This window comes from Notolabrus celidotus, chromosome 15 (genome assembly GCF_009762535.1).
Source record: "Notolabrus celidotus isolate fNotCel1 chromosome 15, fNotCel1.pri, whole genome shotgun sequence".
Taxonomy (NCBI): Eukaryota; Metazoa; Chordata; class Actinopteri; order Labriformes; family Labridae; genus Notolabrus; species Notolabrus celidotus.
This window is the reverse complement of record NC_048286.1, coordinates 144,066-157,388: the sequence shown is the minus strand read 5'-3', so window position 1 is coordinate 157,388 and position 13,323 is coordinate 144,066. Positions and strand designations below refer to the sequence as shown.

Genomic DNA, 13,323 nt, shown 5'->3' with positions numbered 1-13,323 from the left:
AAAGCGTTTATTTGATGATTCATATTGAGAGGATTCTGTAACACATAAATGATATGTTTAGAGTGTTCGTTTTATATCTTGTTTTTATCTCTGTCAGCTGTATTGAATTATTTTGGCTGCAGTTGAAATTAACATGGAGTATGTGTTTCCTTCAGTGACCAGGAGGAGGCGGCCATGCAGACCTGTGGGTACTCCTGTTCCCCACTGAATGTGGTGGATCTGATTGTGGACATCATGTTCATCGTCGACATCATCATCAACTTCAGGACCACCTATGTGAACTCCAACGATGAGGTGAGGTGATCTCTGCTGTGATGAACTGTCAGTGAGTGAGTGAGTGCAGATGGTCTGTAGTGAATCAGTGGATCCTGCAGGTTCTGCTCTTCAGAAAGCTGTCCGTCTCAGTAAAGATGTCTATGCAGATGTTTTTCACACAGCTCTGTCTCCACCAGGCTTCAAATAAAGAATCAGCTCTGTGTGCACAAACTGCTCTGACTACGGGAGGTGAATTTTTTGCACCAGTTCAGAAGATATTAAGATTCTGAGTTTTTGCCCAAAAAAGGACTTGACTGACTTGACTGACAGGTGGGAACACATAGCTGTTGGTTAGGAGGCTCAAACCCAGCCTCTCTAAGTCACACATGTGCCTGGTTGAGTTCCACATTACCAATATGGCTGCCGCCGACGATTGGGTTCAAAACAGCGCTCAGGAAAAGACGGGAGACGTCAAGGATACTACGTCTATTATTTATACAGTCTGTGGTCTTATCCTGTCTTGGTGTTGGGTCTCTGTTCATAATTTGAACTAGAGTAGTCTACACCTGCTCTGTTTGCAAAAATGTCTACAGATGACATTTGTTGCGATTTGGCGGCATACAAATAAAGATTGATTGATTGATTGATTGGTTGGTTGGTTGGTTGGTTGGTTGATTGATTGATTGATTGATTGATTGATTGATTGATTGATTGATTGATTGATTGATTGATTGATTGATTGATTGATTTAGCCCAACTATGGTCTGTGTTCAGGAGGATGTAGGACTCTGTGGTGTCTAAAGTGTCTAAACTTCATGTGTGTCATGACCAGGGCCCATATGCACATCCAGCCATTACACATACGGGAGCATTAGTCTTATCGTGCCGTTATGGAACGGCCCATTTGGCCGTAGCGTTAGCCGCATGCACGACTGCAAATAATTGGCCAATTAACTAATGGCGCCATGAAAGCGAGGCTGGTGCAAAACGTCATATGTCCAGGGAACCTCCTGGAAAACCCCAATCCAACAAATTCAAACTGCACATGCCTACTACTCATAAACAACAATAAACATGGCGAGCGGTACCGGTGTTACTGAGAGAAGATCAACAAAAACAATGTTTCAGCAGAAGAAGAAATGGACATTTTATTAGACGAATCTAGAATGAACAAACAGCTGTTATCAGCAAGTCAATCCTCAAAGAGAACAAACAAGGAGAAAGGGAAAGTTTGGCTTCAGATCTTGAACCGGGTAAATGTGTGTGGTGTTTCTGAGCGCACAGTAGAAGACCTGAAAAAAAAAAAAAGCAACATGAAAGCGGCTTTGAGCAACAAGCACCGCCACCAACGTGGTCCAGGTGGAGGACCACCTGTCCCCCCATTGAAGGATGAGGACTTGTTAATGGAGTTGTTTGGGAAGAATTCACTTCACGGTGTTGCTGGTAGGTTACCTAAGAATCTTGTTGCGTCTCCTAAATCTAAATTTGCTGTATATTTCGACATTGTCATACTTTTCCAAAGGATTGTTTCGATCCCTAAATATCCGTTGTCCTAGCATATTTCATCTTAAACAGTAACACATAAGCACGATGTCCTCCATCCTTTAAACAGCCTAACAGGTGAGGTAATCCTGCTGTCAGCACCTGTAATGGTGGGGTCTACCTCCATTAAATGTAATGCTCTGTTGGGGTGTTAACCTGGCTCATGCAGACCGCTAATCCATTTATTTTTCACCATTAGTACAAACAGCCCGTTTACATCGCTAATGGGTGGACGTGCATACGGACCCTGATCTGGAAGGGTATGGATGAATGTCATGATGAACATGGCCGGCATCTCATCACTTAAGCTGCACCGACTGTTACTGTTGATAAGAAGCTACCTTAAACAACCTCAAATTAACACGAAATATTCCTTTAAGTCCCATGAAAACAAACGAGAGAAGATTTATCTTTCAAAGCAGACTATGTCAAGTTATCTAAGATCAGGAAACAAGCTCACTGAATTCTAAAGGTACCTGAAAATGGTTGCCTAAGCGTTGAGGGTATTTTGAATGGAGGCTTAAATGTTTACTGATGTGTATAGGGACCTTTGAAATAAATGTTTGAAAATGAAAGGTTTAATTATTCCATATATTTTCGAAGGAAAGCCTCACTGAGATAAAAGAGCGTACCGGGGAAGATAAAGAGAACCTGGACATGGATGCTGAATGTTTGGGATTTATGGAAATAACTGATGAAGAGAATAATAAAACGTATGCACGGAGGTTCTTTCAGTAGAGATGAGATGTTTGAGGTTCTTTCAAACAGCTGCTTGTGGGTAAATGAAGACAGATGTTACGTTGTGAATTTGTATGAGACGCTGTGTATCTTTCATGTTTTATAACAGTTACATGATATCAGTACTTTATAAATTCACAGGTCTCATCTTTTCGTCCTGGATGGACAGACGTCAGACTGTAAATGTAATCAGCTCTTTTATTGGACAACAGAACGACCTTTATAAACTCCAGCTCTCTTCTGGAGGTCTCTATCTGTGGAATGACTTTATTTTCCAGCCGTAATAAATGATACGTTTGTTATTATCAGTTTATTGGACATGTCACTGAGGCTTTCCCTAAACTCTTCCAACCTCTAAATCCCAAACACAAAACGTGTGTTTATGGAATGAACTGTATGGCAGTTATTGGTACACACTGACTCACTGATAACACTCCGTCTGTGCTGTGTGTCCTCAGGTGGTGAGTCAGTCCCTGAAGATCGCCGTCCACTACTTTAAAGGCTGGTTCCTCATCGACATGGTGGCCGCCATTCCCTTCGACCTCCTCATCTCCCGCTCAGGAGAGGAGGTGGTGAGGGGGGGAGGGGAGGGAGAGGTAGGGAGGAGGGAGGGGAGGAGGAGGTTTGAGTGCAGAGTTGGGAAAAGAAAGCAATAATAAGGAGGCAGAAGTTCTTCATGTTGTATGATTAATGATTCACATGATCCGGTCTCATGGTCTCATTGCTGCTGTCCTCCTCTGAACAGACCACCACTCTGATTGGCTTACTGAAGACTGCGCGGCTGTTGCGGTTGGTTCGTGTAGCCAGGAAGTTGGACCGTTACTCAGAGTACGGCGCGGCCGTCCTCTTCCTCCTCATGTGCACATTTGCCCTCATCGCCCACTGGCTGGCCTGCATCTGGTACATGACTCTGCTGGATTCTGCAGAGGGCGTCACTCAGACCGAAGCAAACTTTAGAAACAAGTTTACACAACACGAGAACATCACAACCAGTCCAGACATCCATATCACCATAGTTTAAATAAAATAATGAAATATAAAGAGGATAGGATTCAAACGTGTTGTCTTGTCTGTTGGACTTGTCTGATGGTGAATGCAGCCTCTCTGTTCAGTTTGTTCAGACTTTTTTCCAAACTTCAGAGTTTCATCCACAGTTTGCAGGCAAGAGTTGCAATTCCATGTTCAGATTTTTAATGATTTCCCTAAAAACTCTGCCCTCACACTAAAAGTCCCTGCCTGCACATAGCTTTGCTCTGTTTGAACTGACTCATAAGGCGTTTTTCGACCGCAGGAACTTTAACCCTGAACTACATGCGTTTCGACCGGTGGACCCAGGGTCTAAATTTAGTTCAGGGGTAGATAATCCCCCCCTAAAAAGCCCCTGCTAGGGGGGTAGTACTTTTCAAAGGTCCCGGGACTTTCGGGGGGCAGGGCCTGCAATGCTGAACGTGTCTGATTGGTAGATTAACTGCAGTGTTTTTATTCCTCCCTCCGTCCACAATAACATCACACACATCTGTGATTCACTTGATTTCTCTTTCTTTCATTAGTTTTTATTTGTTCTATCTGTTTTGTATGTGTGTGTACTTTTCAAAAGAAGAAGCTGTGATTCTCTTGATTTAGCAGCTTGTAACAGTAGTCTTCTCTCAGTCCACCGTGAATGCGTCTCTCCCGGTGTTCCGGTTTTAAAAGTGACCCTGTAAACTGGAGACCTTCAGCTGAACGTGTCAGTGTTTGTGGAGTTTACACAGCTGTTGAAACACAGAGGGAGTTCCTGGGAATGTAAACTAGTTTAGTTTTTATTAAGATTTCAAAATATCCTCATCAGATGTTTAATGATCGTCTAAAGACGTTTATGAGGGATGCATCCGGCTGAAAGTCTCCAGTTAACAGGGTCGCTGTTTAAACCAAAACACCAGTCGATCTCTGCCACGGCTTTTTGAGTTCAAAAGGATTTTAAAGCCGTGTTGAAACGTCTTTGCTACTCGCGCTTATCTCCTCTCACGTGTTGATTCAGTGAATCCATCTGTGATGAAATATAGCACCATCTAAAACAGACCAGCTGAGTGTCTTCATGCTAACAGGCTAACTGTTGTGTTGCTCATAATGATACCTGCCTGTCCGTCTGCTTCTATGGTGTCATCTGTGATGAATGAAATTCCTCTTTGTTTTACTGCCCTCTACTGGTCTGGTGGTGTAGTGCATTTACTTTTTTTTTCTCCATACGTCACTGGCCTGATTTGCACAATCTACCCGGGACTTCAGCCTGCGGTCGAAACTTAGACAACAATGGGGGCACAGGAACCTTTTAGTTCAGGGGAAAGTAGTTCTGGGGGCTAAAAGACCCCGGAACTCTGGGTCGAAATGCACCTATACAGTTGTTACACACGTGTCATGTACTTATAGTCTCAGTCCTTTCGTTTCCCTCTGACGGCATCTAGCAGAGTCAGAGCGTACAGTCAGAGTACAAGCAAAGCCAATCTAAGCACAGGCAGGGACTGTTGGAGTGCAAGGGCAGGGTTTGTAGGTAAAACAACAGAATAAATCACTGAGGCTTACACTGAAAACCTCACTCTTAAAGAAAAGCAAAATCCCAACATGTTGAAGCAAAAATAAAGCTGTAAAATGCAGCTGGGTCAATAAATATGACATCAACAGAACACAGTATATTTTACTCCTGTCCTTGAGTCTGATTAAGGTTAAATCATTGGAGCCAGTAATACTGATGCTGTGTCCTGTTGATGTGTGCATTGAAGGAGCATTCAAGGTGTTTGTCTTCTGGTCCCAGGTATGCCATAGGTAGTGTGGAGCGGACCACCTCAGCTGGGATTGGCTGGCTGTCCACTCTGGGCAAAGAGCTGGGGAAGCCCTATAACGAATCCATCATGGGGTCTGGTCCCTCCATCAGAGACAAATATGTCACCGCTCTGTACTTCACCTTCAGCAGTCTGACCAGCGTCGGCTTCGGAAACGTCTCCCCAAACACCAACTCTGAAAAGATCTTCTCCATCTGCGTCATGCTCATCGGAGGTGAGTTCATCAGGAGACCATAAGCGGGCATCTGTGGCTCAGTGGGTAGAGTGGGTCGTCTATCAATTGGAAGGCTGGTGGTTTGATCCCAGCTCCTGTAGTCTCATGCTGAAGTGTCCTTGGGGAAGGCACTGGTAAATCAAAAGGTAAAGCTTCAGGTGTGTGTGTGTGTGTGTGTGTGTGTGTGTGTGTGTGTGTGTGTGTGTGTGTGTGTGTGTGTGTGTGTGTGTGTGTGTGTGTGTGTGTGTGTGTGTGTGTGTGTGTGTGTGTGCGTGCGTGCGTGTGTGTGTGTGTCTCTGTGTCTCTGTGTCTCTGTCCACATTCCAGCTCTGATGTATGCCAGCATCTTCGGTAACGTGTCGGCCATCATCCAGCGGCTGTACTCAGGTACGGCCCGTTACCACGCCCAGATGATGAGAGTCCGAGAGTTCATTCGCTTCCACCAGATCCCCAACCCTCTGAGACAGAGACTGGAGGAGTACTTCCAACATGCCTGGTCCTACACAAATGGGATCGACATGAACGCTGTGAGTCCAGGTCTTCTAATTCTGTAGTGTTTGACTTTCTCCTCTCTCAGCATGTCCACACAGAGTTATACAGACACGGCTGTTGTTATGAATCGATCAATCAGACTTTTTCCAAACAGAGCAGGTCTAGACCACTCTATGGTCTATTATAAATAAAGACCCAACATCAAGACAGGATAAGATCCCGTCCCATCTTACAGACAGGACTCAGTCTGATCTCATCTTAATCCACCATGAGCAGAGCACTTTGCAGCATTTAGCAAGTTACAGTGGCAAGGACAAACTTCCTTTAACAGGCAGAAACCTCCAGCAGGACCAGACTCATGTTAGACACACATCTGCTGAGACCGTGTTGGAGAGAGGGATAGAGGGAGATAAAGAGAGTAACAAACTATAAATGCTGGTGAGATGATATCTCTCAGCTGGCCTGGGATCGCCTCGGTATCCTACCAGAAGAGCTGGTGGAAGTGGCCGGGGAGAGGAGTGTCTGGGCTTCCCTGCTGAGACTGCTGCCCGACCCGGACCCGGATAAGCGTTGACTTTCTGAAATAACTGTCTGATAATGATGAACCTGTTTACAGTGAGAAGTGAGATGACCTGTGATCCCGGTGTGCCCTCTCCCTGCTCCCCAGGTTTTAAAAGGTTTCCCAGAGTGTCTGCAGGCAGATATCTGTCTCCACCTCAACAGATCCCTGCTGCAGAACTGTAAGGCCTTCAAAGGTGACTCTGTCTAACATGTCACAGCTTTATTTCACACACTTTTAGGAGCGGTGCTCACGTCCTCAAGTTTCATGAATAACTCATATCTGATCATGTGTGGCCGTGGTAGTGTGAACTGTCCTCAGGTAACGTCTCTCCTGTGTTGTCTTTGCTGTGGTGTGTAGGATCCACTAAAGGCTGTCTCAGGGCTCTGGCCATGAGGTTCAGGACCACCCACGCTCCTCCAGGTGACACGCTGGTCCACGCTGGAGACCTGATAACAGCGCTGTACTTCATCTCCAGAGGCTCCATCGAGATCCTCAAAGGAGACGTGGTGGTGGCCATACTGGGTAGGTGAACACATGACACGCAGGTCAAGTATATCTGCTGCCAGCTGTCATAAAATCACTGAGTCGATGATCACATTATCGTTAACATCTGATGAAGGGAAGAACGATATCTTCGGGGAGCCCATCAACCTGTTCGCTCTGCCGGGAAAATCCAGCGCTGATGTCCGAGCTCTGACCTACTGCGACCTTCACAAGATCTACAGAGACGAGATGATGGAGGTACCAACGGCTATAAGACAGGGCCATGACTAAGCAGGTCTTAACTGGTCAGCACTTCAAATCCGTTGCATACAGATAATATACCTCTCTCTCCCTCTCTCTCTCTCTCTCTCTCTCTCTCTCTCTCTCTCTCTCTCTCTCTCTCTCTCTCTCTCTCTTTCTCTGTGTTTGTGTGTGTAGGTCCTGGACATGTATCCTGAGTTCTATAAAGATTTCTGGTCAAATTTGGAGATCACCTTCAACCTGAGAGACGTGAGTATCTCATGTGGCAGATCAGACCCACTCACTGTGAGATAGGGAAAGAGTAATTCTCACGTGACTTTCATTTTAACGGATGTAGGACACCTAGCACAGGACTTCCACCAGATCTGTGTCCGGTCTCTCTCTGATCCGCTTCGATCCGGCTTCGTGCTCTCTCATCCGTCAACACCCACCAGTTGTGTTTTCAGAACGAAGCACGGAACAGGACCTCCGGACAGCTGGAGTCATGTGACCGAGGTTTTCCCGCAGTAATCACTGAACCAAGGATTCTCCTTATCCATGTTGTCTTTCTGGTCCTCTGAAAACCTCTGACCTGTTGACTCCAGGCCTGGCTCCGCTCATCATGACGGTTTGTTGTTGTAGTTAAGTGAAATATGATCTGGTGATAACACTTAGGACCTGATCTACTAAGATCCCAAATAACGAGCGCTAAATTGCGCGTGCAAACAAAACAATTGCACATGCTGTTTCGGGGTGTGTTGTGGGTGATCTATGCTGACAATGGCCGTCAATGCCCTGGCAACAGTCAGGAGGTCATTCAGTGGCAGTCCTTCAACTGAGCCGCCGGCGAATGAAGAGGGAGTGGAGAGCACAGGAGATGAACGTTCATTATGCACGGGTGGACACTGGGAGACGGCGGCAGTAACTGCAATGGTGCACTGGAATGATCCAGACGCAAGAAAATACAGTGCTGAAGGAGTTTCTCCATAGAAGATATGGCATGGCTCCTTTTCGTGATGGGCTCCAAATCAGCCCTTAATTAGGTCATCCAGCAGCTCAAAAATGGCGTTGCTGGACAGACGATATGTCTCTACTATTTTTATTTCTGACAGTCCAAATATGTTGAATCGCGCACGGAGGATTCTCTCTCTCCGTCGTCTGTCATTGCAACTATGCCTCCCTCTCTCCACAGTGACCGCAGCCATGTGTGCGTAACGCTGTGCCAGTTTGCACCTGCCTTTCAAACGTGCTAAATATAGACGCAAAAACACCGCCCGCAATCTCCTTCAGGTTTGATAAATCACATTGCGAGTACTGACTTCCTGTCCCGCTCCATCTGCTCTGTTGAGATTGATGCGTCGTGCTCCAGCATCTGGCAAAAATAGAAGTCTTGTGTATCTGATCCAGAGGACTCCGACCTGCCGGATCAGAGACGCAGCCAGAACGCAAGGAGCGGATCCAGTGGAAGTTAACACATTGACAAGAATAGAGAACTATCAGATCCGGTGCTGTGACTGATCGGAGACGGAGCAGACATGGATCTGGAGGAATTTGGACGTTAGATTTAAAACCTATGGTTATAAATCTAAAGATCACATTTTGAATCAGTGCAGAGATGATCTGTCACTGTGGACCTCTATCTTTGACTTATGATGTCATAATGTTCAGGTTCATTAGTGGACCATGATAAACCCTGTCCCAACCTGTGTGCAGGTTAACAGTGAAGCTGTAGGCCTGCTGAATGAAGAAGGGTCAGACTGTGAGGGATCCAGCCGACTGAGGAGGAAACACAAGCTGTCCTCGACACACACAGGTAGATCTTCACACAGACACACAGCTGGGGAGGTTTATGTTCAGCAGAGATGCTAGATCTTTTAGATTGTGTGATGTTTGTGTGTGTGTGTGTGTGTGTGTGTGTGTGTGTGTGTGTGTGTGTGTGTGTGTGTGTGTGTGTTTGTGTGTTTGTATGTGTGCACCTGTCAGGTGACACATCCTCGCTGAGCAGGCAGAGAGCTGCCTACAGGAGACGCAAACGTGAGGAGGAGGAGCAGCGTAACATCCACGACAAAGACGATCATAAACACACACTGTAAGAGAACACAGCACACACACTAATTCAAACTGCCTCACTATACATAACACACCCATGACCACAGTGTGTGTGTGTGTGTGTGTGTGTGTGTGTGTGTGTGTGTGTGTGTGTGTGTGTGTGTGTGTGTGTGTGTGTGTGTGTGTGCACGCAGGTATGGCCCTGTGTTCTCCAGTGAGGATGAGGAGGAGGAACAAGACGTAAACAGCCCTGCTCACACTTCCAGGCTCCACACTGCTGCTGCCAACACAGAAAGGAGCTGCAACCCTCTGACAGGCAGGTGGACAGGTGACGAAACACCTGAGCGTGTGTGTGTGTGTGTGTGTGTGTGTGTGTGTTTGTGTGTGTGTGTAACTCACTGTGTGTGTGTTTGTGTGTGTGTGTGTGTGTGTGTGTGTGTGTGTGTGTGTGTGTGTGTGTGTGTGTGTGTGTTTGTGTTTGTGTGTGTGTGTAACTCACTGTGTGTGTGTTTGTGTGTGTGTGTGTGTGTGTGTGTGTGTGTGGGTGTGTGTGTGTGTGTGTGTTAATGGTCCAGGTGCTTTATCAGGAGTTTCCAACATCTTTACGTTCTGGGGCTCAGAGAGTCGGGACAAACAGAGATACCAGGAGGTGCCATGCTCCCACAGCCTCCCCTCTCCTCCTCCTCCTCCTCCTACTACTACTACTCCTCCTCCTCTTCCTCCTCCTCCTCCTCCTCCTCCTCCTACTACTACTCCTCCTCCTCCTGTGGACCTGCCTTCCTCTTCATGTAGTCCCTCAAGCCCTCCTCCTCCTCCTCCTCCTGATCTGGTTGTTTCCAGGAGGCAGAGGATGGAGTTGCAGAAGAAGCTGGAGGCTCTGCAGAGTCAGATCAGCAGGTGAGTCACAGCTCTTCATCACTATCTTCATCAGCCATCTCTGTGTAGACCTCAGATTACTTACATGTAGTCTACACGCCGCTCAGCTGTTTCAGTCAAACACATTTTATTTCTCTGATAAAACAAACTGGTGATCAATGATTGGTTTAAAATCTATGTTCATGTCATGAGCTTTGCACCTTGCAGTATTTAGCTAGTTACAGCGTAGAGGACAAACTTTCTTTAACAGGCAGAAACCTCGAGCAGAACCAGACTCATGTTAGACAGCCATCTGCCTCGACCCAGTTGGGTCTGGAAAGAGGGATAGAGGAGAATAAGAGAGAGAGGGAGCGGTGATAGTGATGAGACGAGTAGAAGTAGCTGTGACCGCTGGAGTCCAGCACATTTGTATCAGCTGCAGTTTTGAATGTCCACAGCAGGAGGACGTCTATGGCAGCTCAGAGGAACCTACGAGACAAGGGAGCTCAGGGACTCCAGAAAGGTCTATGGTTAGTAACTTTAATGGGACAGGGAGAGTTAAAGTAAGTGATAAGGGGGTTGGGGGGAAGGGGGTGAGTTGGATCCCAGTGTGTCAGTGCGCCAGTTCCCCCGGCAGTCTAAGCCTATAGCAGCATAACTAAGAGCTGGTCCAAGCCTGATCCAGCTCTAACTATAAGCTTTATCAAAAAGGAAAGTTTGAAGCCTACTCTTAAAAGTAGAGAGGGTGTCTGCCTTCCGGACCCTGACTGGTAGATTATTCCAAAGGAGAGGGGCCTGATAACTGAAGGTTCTACCTCCCATACTACTTTTAGAGACTTTAGGTAGGACCAGCAGGCCTGCATGTTGGGAGCGTAGTGTTCTAGAGGGGTAATAGGGCACTATGAGCTCTTATGATATGAAGGTGTCTGATCATTAAGGGCTTTGTAGGTTAAAAGAAGGATTTTAAATTCAAGTCAAGATTTTATGGGGAGTCAGTGAAGAGAAGCTAACACTGGAGAGATGTGCTCTCTCTTCCTGGTTCTAGTCAGTACTTGAGCTGCAGCGTTTTGAACGAGCTGAAGAGTCTTTAGAGACTTATTAGGGCAGCCTCATAGACTGTATAAATAATGGACGTAGTATTCGTGACGTCACCCATCTGTTCCTGAGCGCAGTTTTGAAGCCAATCGACGACGGCAGCCATATTGGAAATGCAGAACTCAACCAGGCAAAGTGTGATGTAAAGAGGCGGAGTTTGAGCCTCCTAGCCAACAGCTACAGTATGTGTTCCCGTCCAGGAGTCAAGTCAGTCATGTCCTTATTTGGGCAAAAACTTGTAATCTTAAGATCTTCTGAACCGTCGCGTTAGAAAAAAATTCACCCCCTGTACAGTGTGTGCTGATAGAGAAATTAGCTACGTAGAGCCAAGCCGTTTTTTGAACCAGGCTGTAAACATGTTTATTTCTGCTGTAAAGATCGTCTTCTTTGAATGGGTGTGTATGTGGTTTCTGGTGTTTCTGCAGCCAGCCTCAAGCAGATTCTCGATGAACTTCAGTTTGTAACACTTCCGCATGGGCTTCATATTTTGAAACCGGAGGTTGCCGCTTGGGCAGCCTGATAAAAGGGAGTTACAGTAATTTCTGCTTCTCTCTCTCTGGACTGTGTTCACAGGTTGGAGTCCAGCATGTCAGCAGACATCAGCACCATCATGCAGTTGCTGCAGAGACAGACCCCCATGGTCCCACCCTCCTACAGCATGCTGACAACCACACCAGACGCACCCTCCTCCACCACCCTGCCCCCCATAGGGTCCTCCCCCACTGGCACCCCGACTCCCAACTCCCCCACAGACACCAACCAGAACAGCAACCACCAAACCTCAGCAGCAACAGTCCAATAAAAACAGACCAGGTCTGTGTAAGAGGAGTCAACACCCCCGATCCAGCTCAGACTGATGAAGAACCAGGTCTATAAATCTATCTTTACTATGAGACATCGCTGTCTGTCGCAAGTTACTCAGCAGCTACTCAGTACATGATATGATGGAATTCAGCAACAAACTGGACACTGGACACAGATGACTCAGGAGACTCTGACGGCTTACGTTGAAATAGTTTATGTTGAACTCGATCAAGGAGAAATAACATAACAGTACACAGGCAGGAGAGTGCGGTGCAATGCCAAGTCAGTTCTGCCAGACAAATCCTCAGGCATGGTATTTATTCCCTCTGAAGACGACACTAAAGTTAGATAACCATGTTTGGACAATAGGAACACAACAAGTGGGAAGAAGACCTGTGCTCTAGTTCTGGAGACAGTAAGTCGGCCATAACACATAGATAAAGACGGGAGCAGGGGGAGAGACCTTGACTACTACCCTGACACTATCTCGCCCGTCACAGACGACATAGGAAACAAGTTACTCTAAACATGACATTTAGACTGAAAGAATACAATAGTTAAAGCTGGGGTTGGTAATCAGATTTAGATACACTCTTTGTTATACTGGTTAAAATGATCTTCATGTCCTGATGGCAATCAATACATAATGTGTTCTTAAAAAAGAGGTAAAGAAAAGCTGCTATCTACAGCCGGAGTAAACCTGGGAAAACACCAACCAATCACTGTTTTTTGGGTGCCAAAATTTTAAACCATTCAAATCCCGTCTTGCCGTTCTGCCCGCCTCTTGCACGTACATTTTCCCAGTGTTCACTCTGAGTCCCCGTCTCCTGCCTCTGCTTCCCCTGACTCTATTCACTGCCCCTCTCGCTCGACCTCGGGCCTGTCCCCACAGACCTGATGAGGGGCTTTGCTGAGGACTGTAGTCCGGATCAGTGTCCAAAAAGCTCTCACCACGGGGGCTCTGACAAGCAGAAGAATGAATGACATTTAGTAAGTCCTACAGAAATATATATGTACTGTAGTGTCCGTCCAGACACTGTAGGGATGACGAGCCGATTCGTGAACACGTTGAGTTTTAATAACCGGTCACTGTCGACCGTGATCACGCCAACCAACAAAACAACAATCAATGTTTGAATGAATGAAAAACTTCTCCTCTTGTCTCTCCTCTCTCCCAC

The 13,323-nt window shown here is 46.4% G+C and overlaps 1 protein-coding gene across 1 annotated transcript in view; it reads left to right on the top strand.

The window, feature by feature from the left end:
- LOC117826592 (potassium voltage-gated channel subfamily H member 6-like) overlaps positions 1-12,143 on the top strand; it is a 54,386-nt gene extending 42,243 nt beyond the window's left edge. The window contains exons 11-25 of the mRNA XM_034702761.1: positions 156-294; positions 2,994-3,107; positions 3,281-3,435; positions 5,324-5,565; positions 5,893-6,092; positions 6,725-6,812; positions 6,977-7,141; positions 7,239-7,360; positions 7,541-7,628; positions 9,075-9,155; positions 9,326-9,431; positions 9,586-9,719; positions 9,967-10,078; positions 10,184-10,288; positions 11,915-12,143. Coding sequence (XP_034558652.1) covers positions 156-294; positions 2,994-3,107; positions 3,281-3,435; positions 5,324-5,565; positions 5,893-6,092; positions 6,725-6,812; positions 6,977-7,141; positions 7,239-7,360; positions 7,541-7,628; positions 9,075-9,155; positions 9,326-9,431; positions 9,586-9,719; positions 9,967-10,078; positions 10,184-10,288; positions 11,915-12,143 — 2,080 coding nt within the window. The remainder of the gene's footprint in view (positions 1-155; positions 295-2,993; positions 3,108-3,280; positions 3,436-5,323; positions 5,566-5,892; positions 6,093-6,724; positions 6,813-6,976; positions 7,142-7,238; positions 7,361-7,540; positions 7,629-9,074; positions 9,156-9,325; positions 9,432-9,585; positions 9,720-9,966; positions 10,079-10,183; positions 10,289-11,914) is intronic.
- Positions 12,144-13,323: the final 1,180 nt, after the last annotated feature.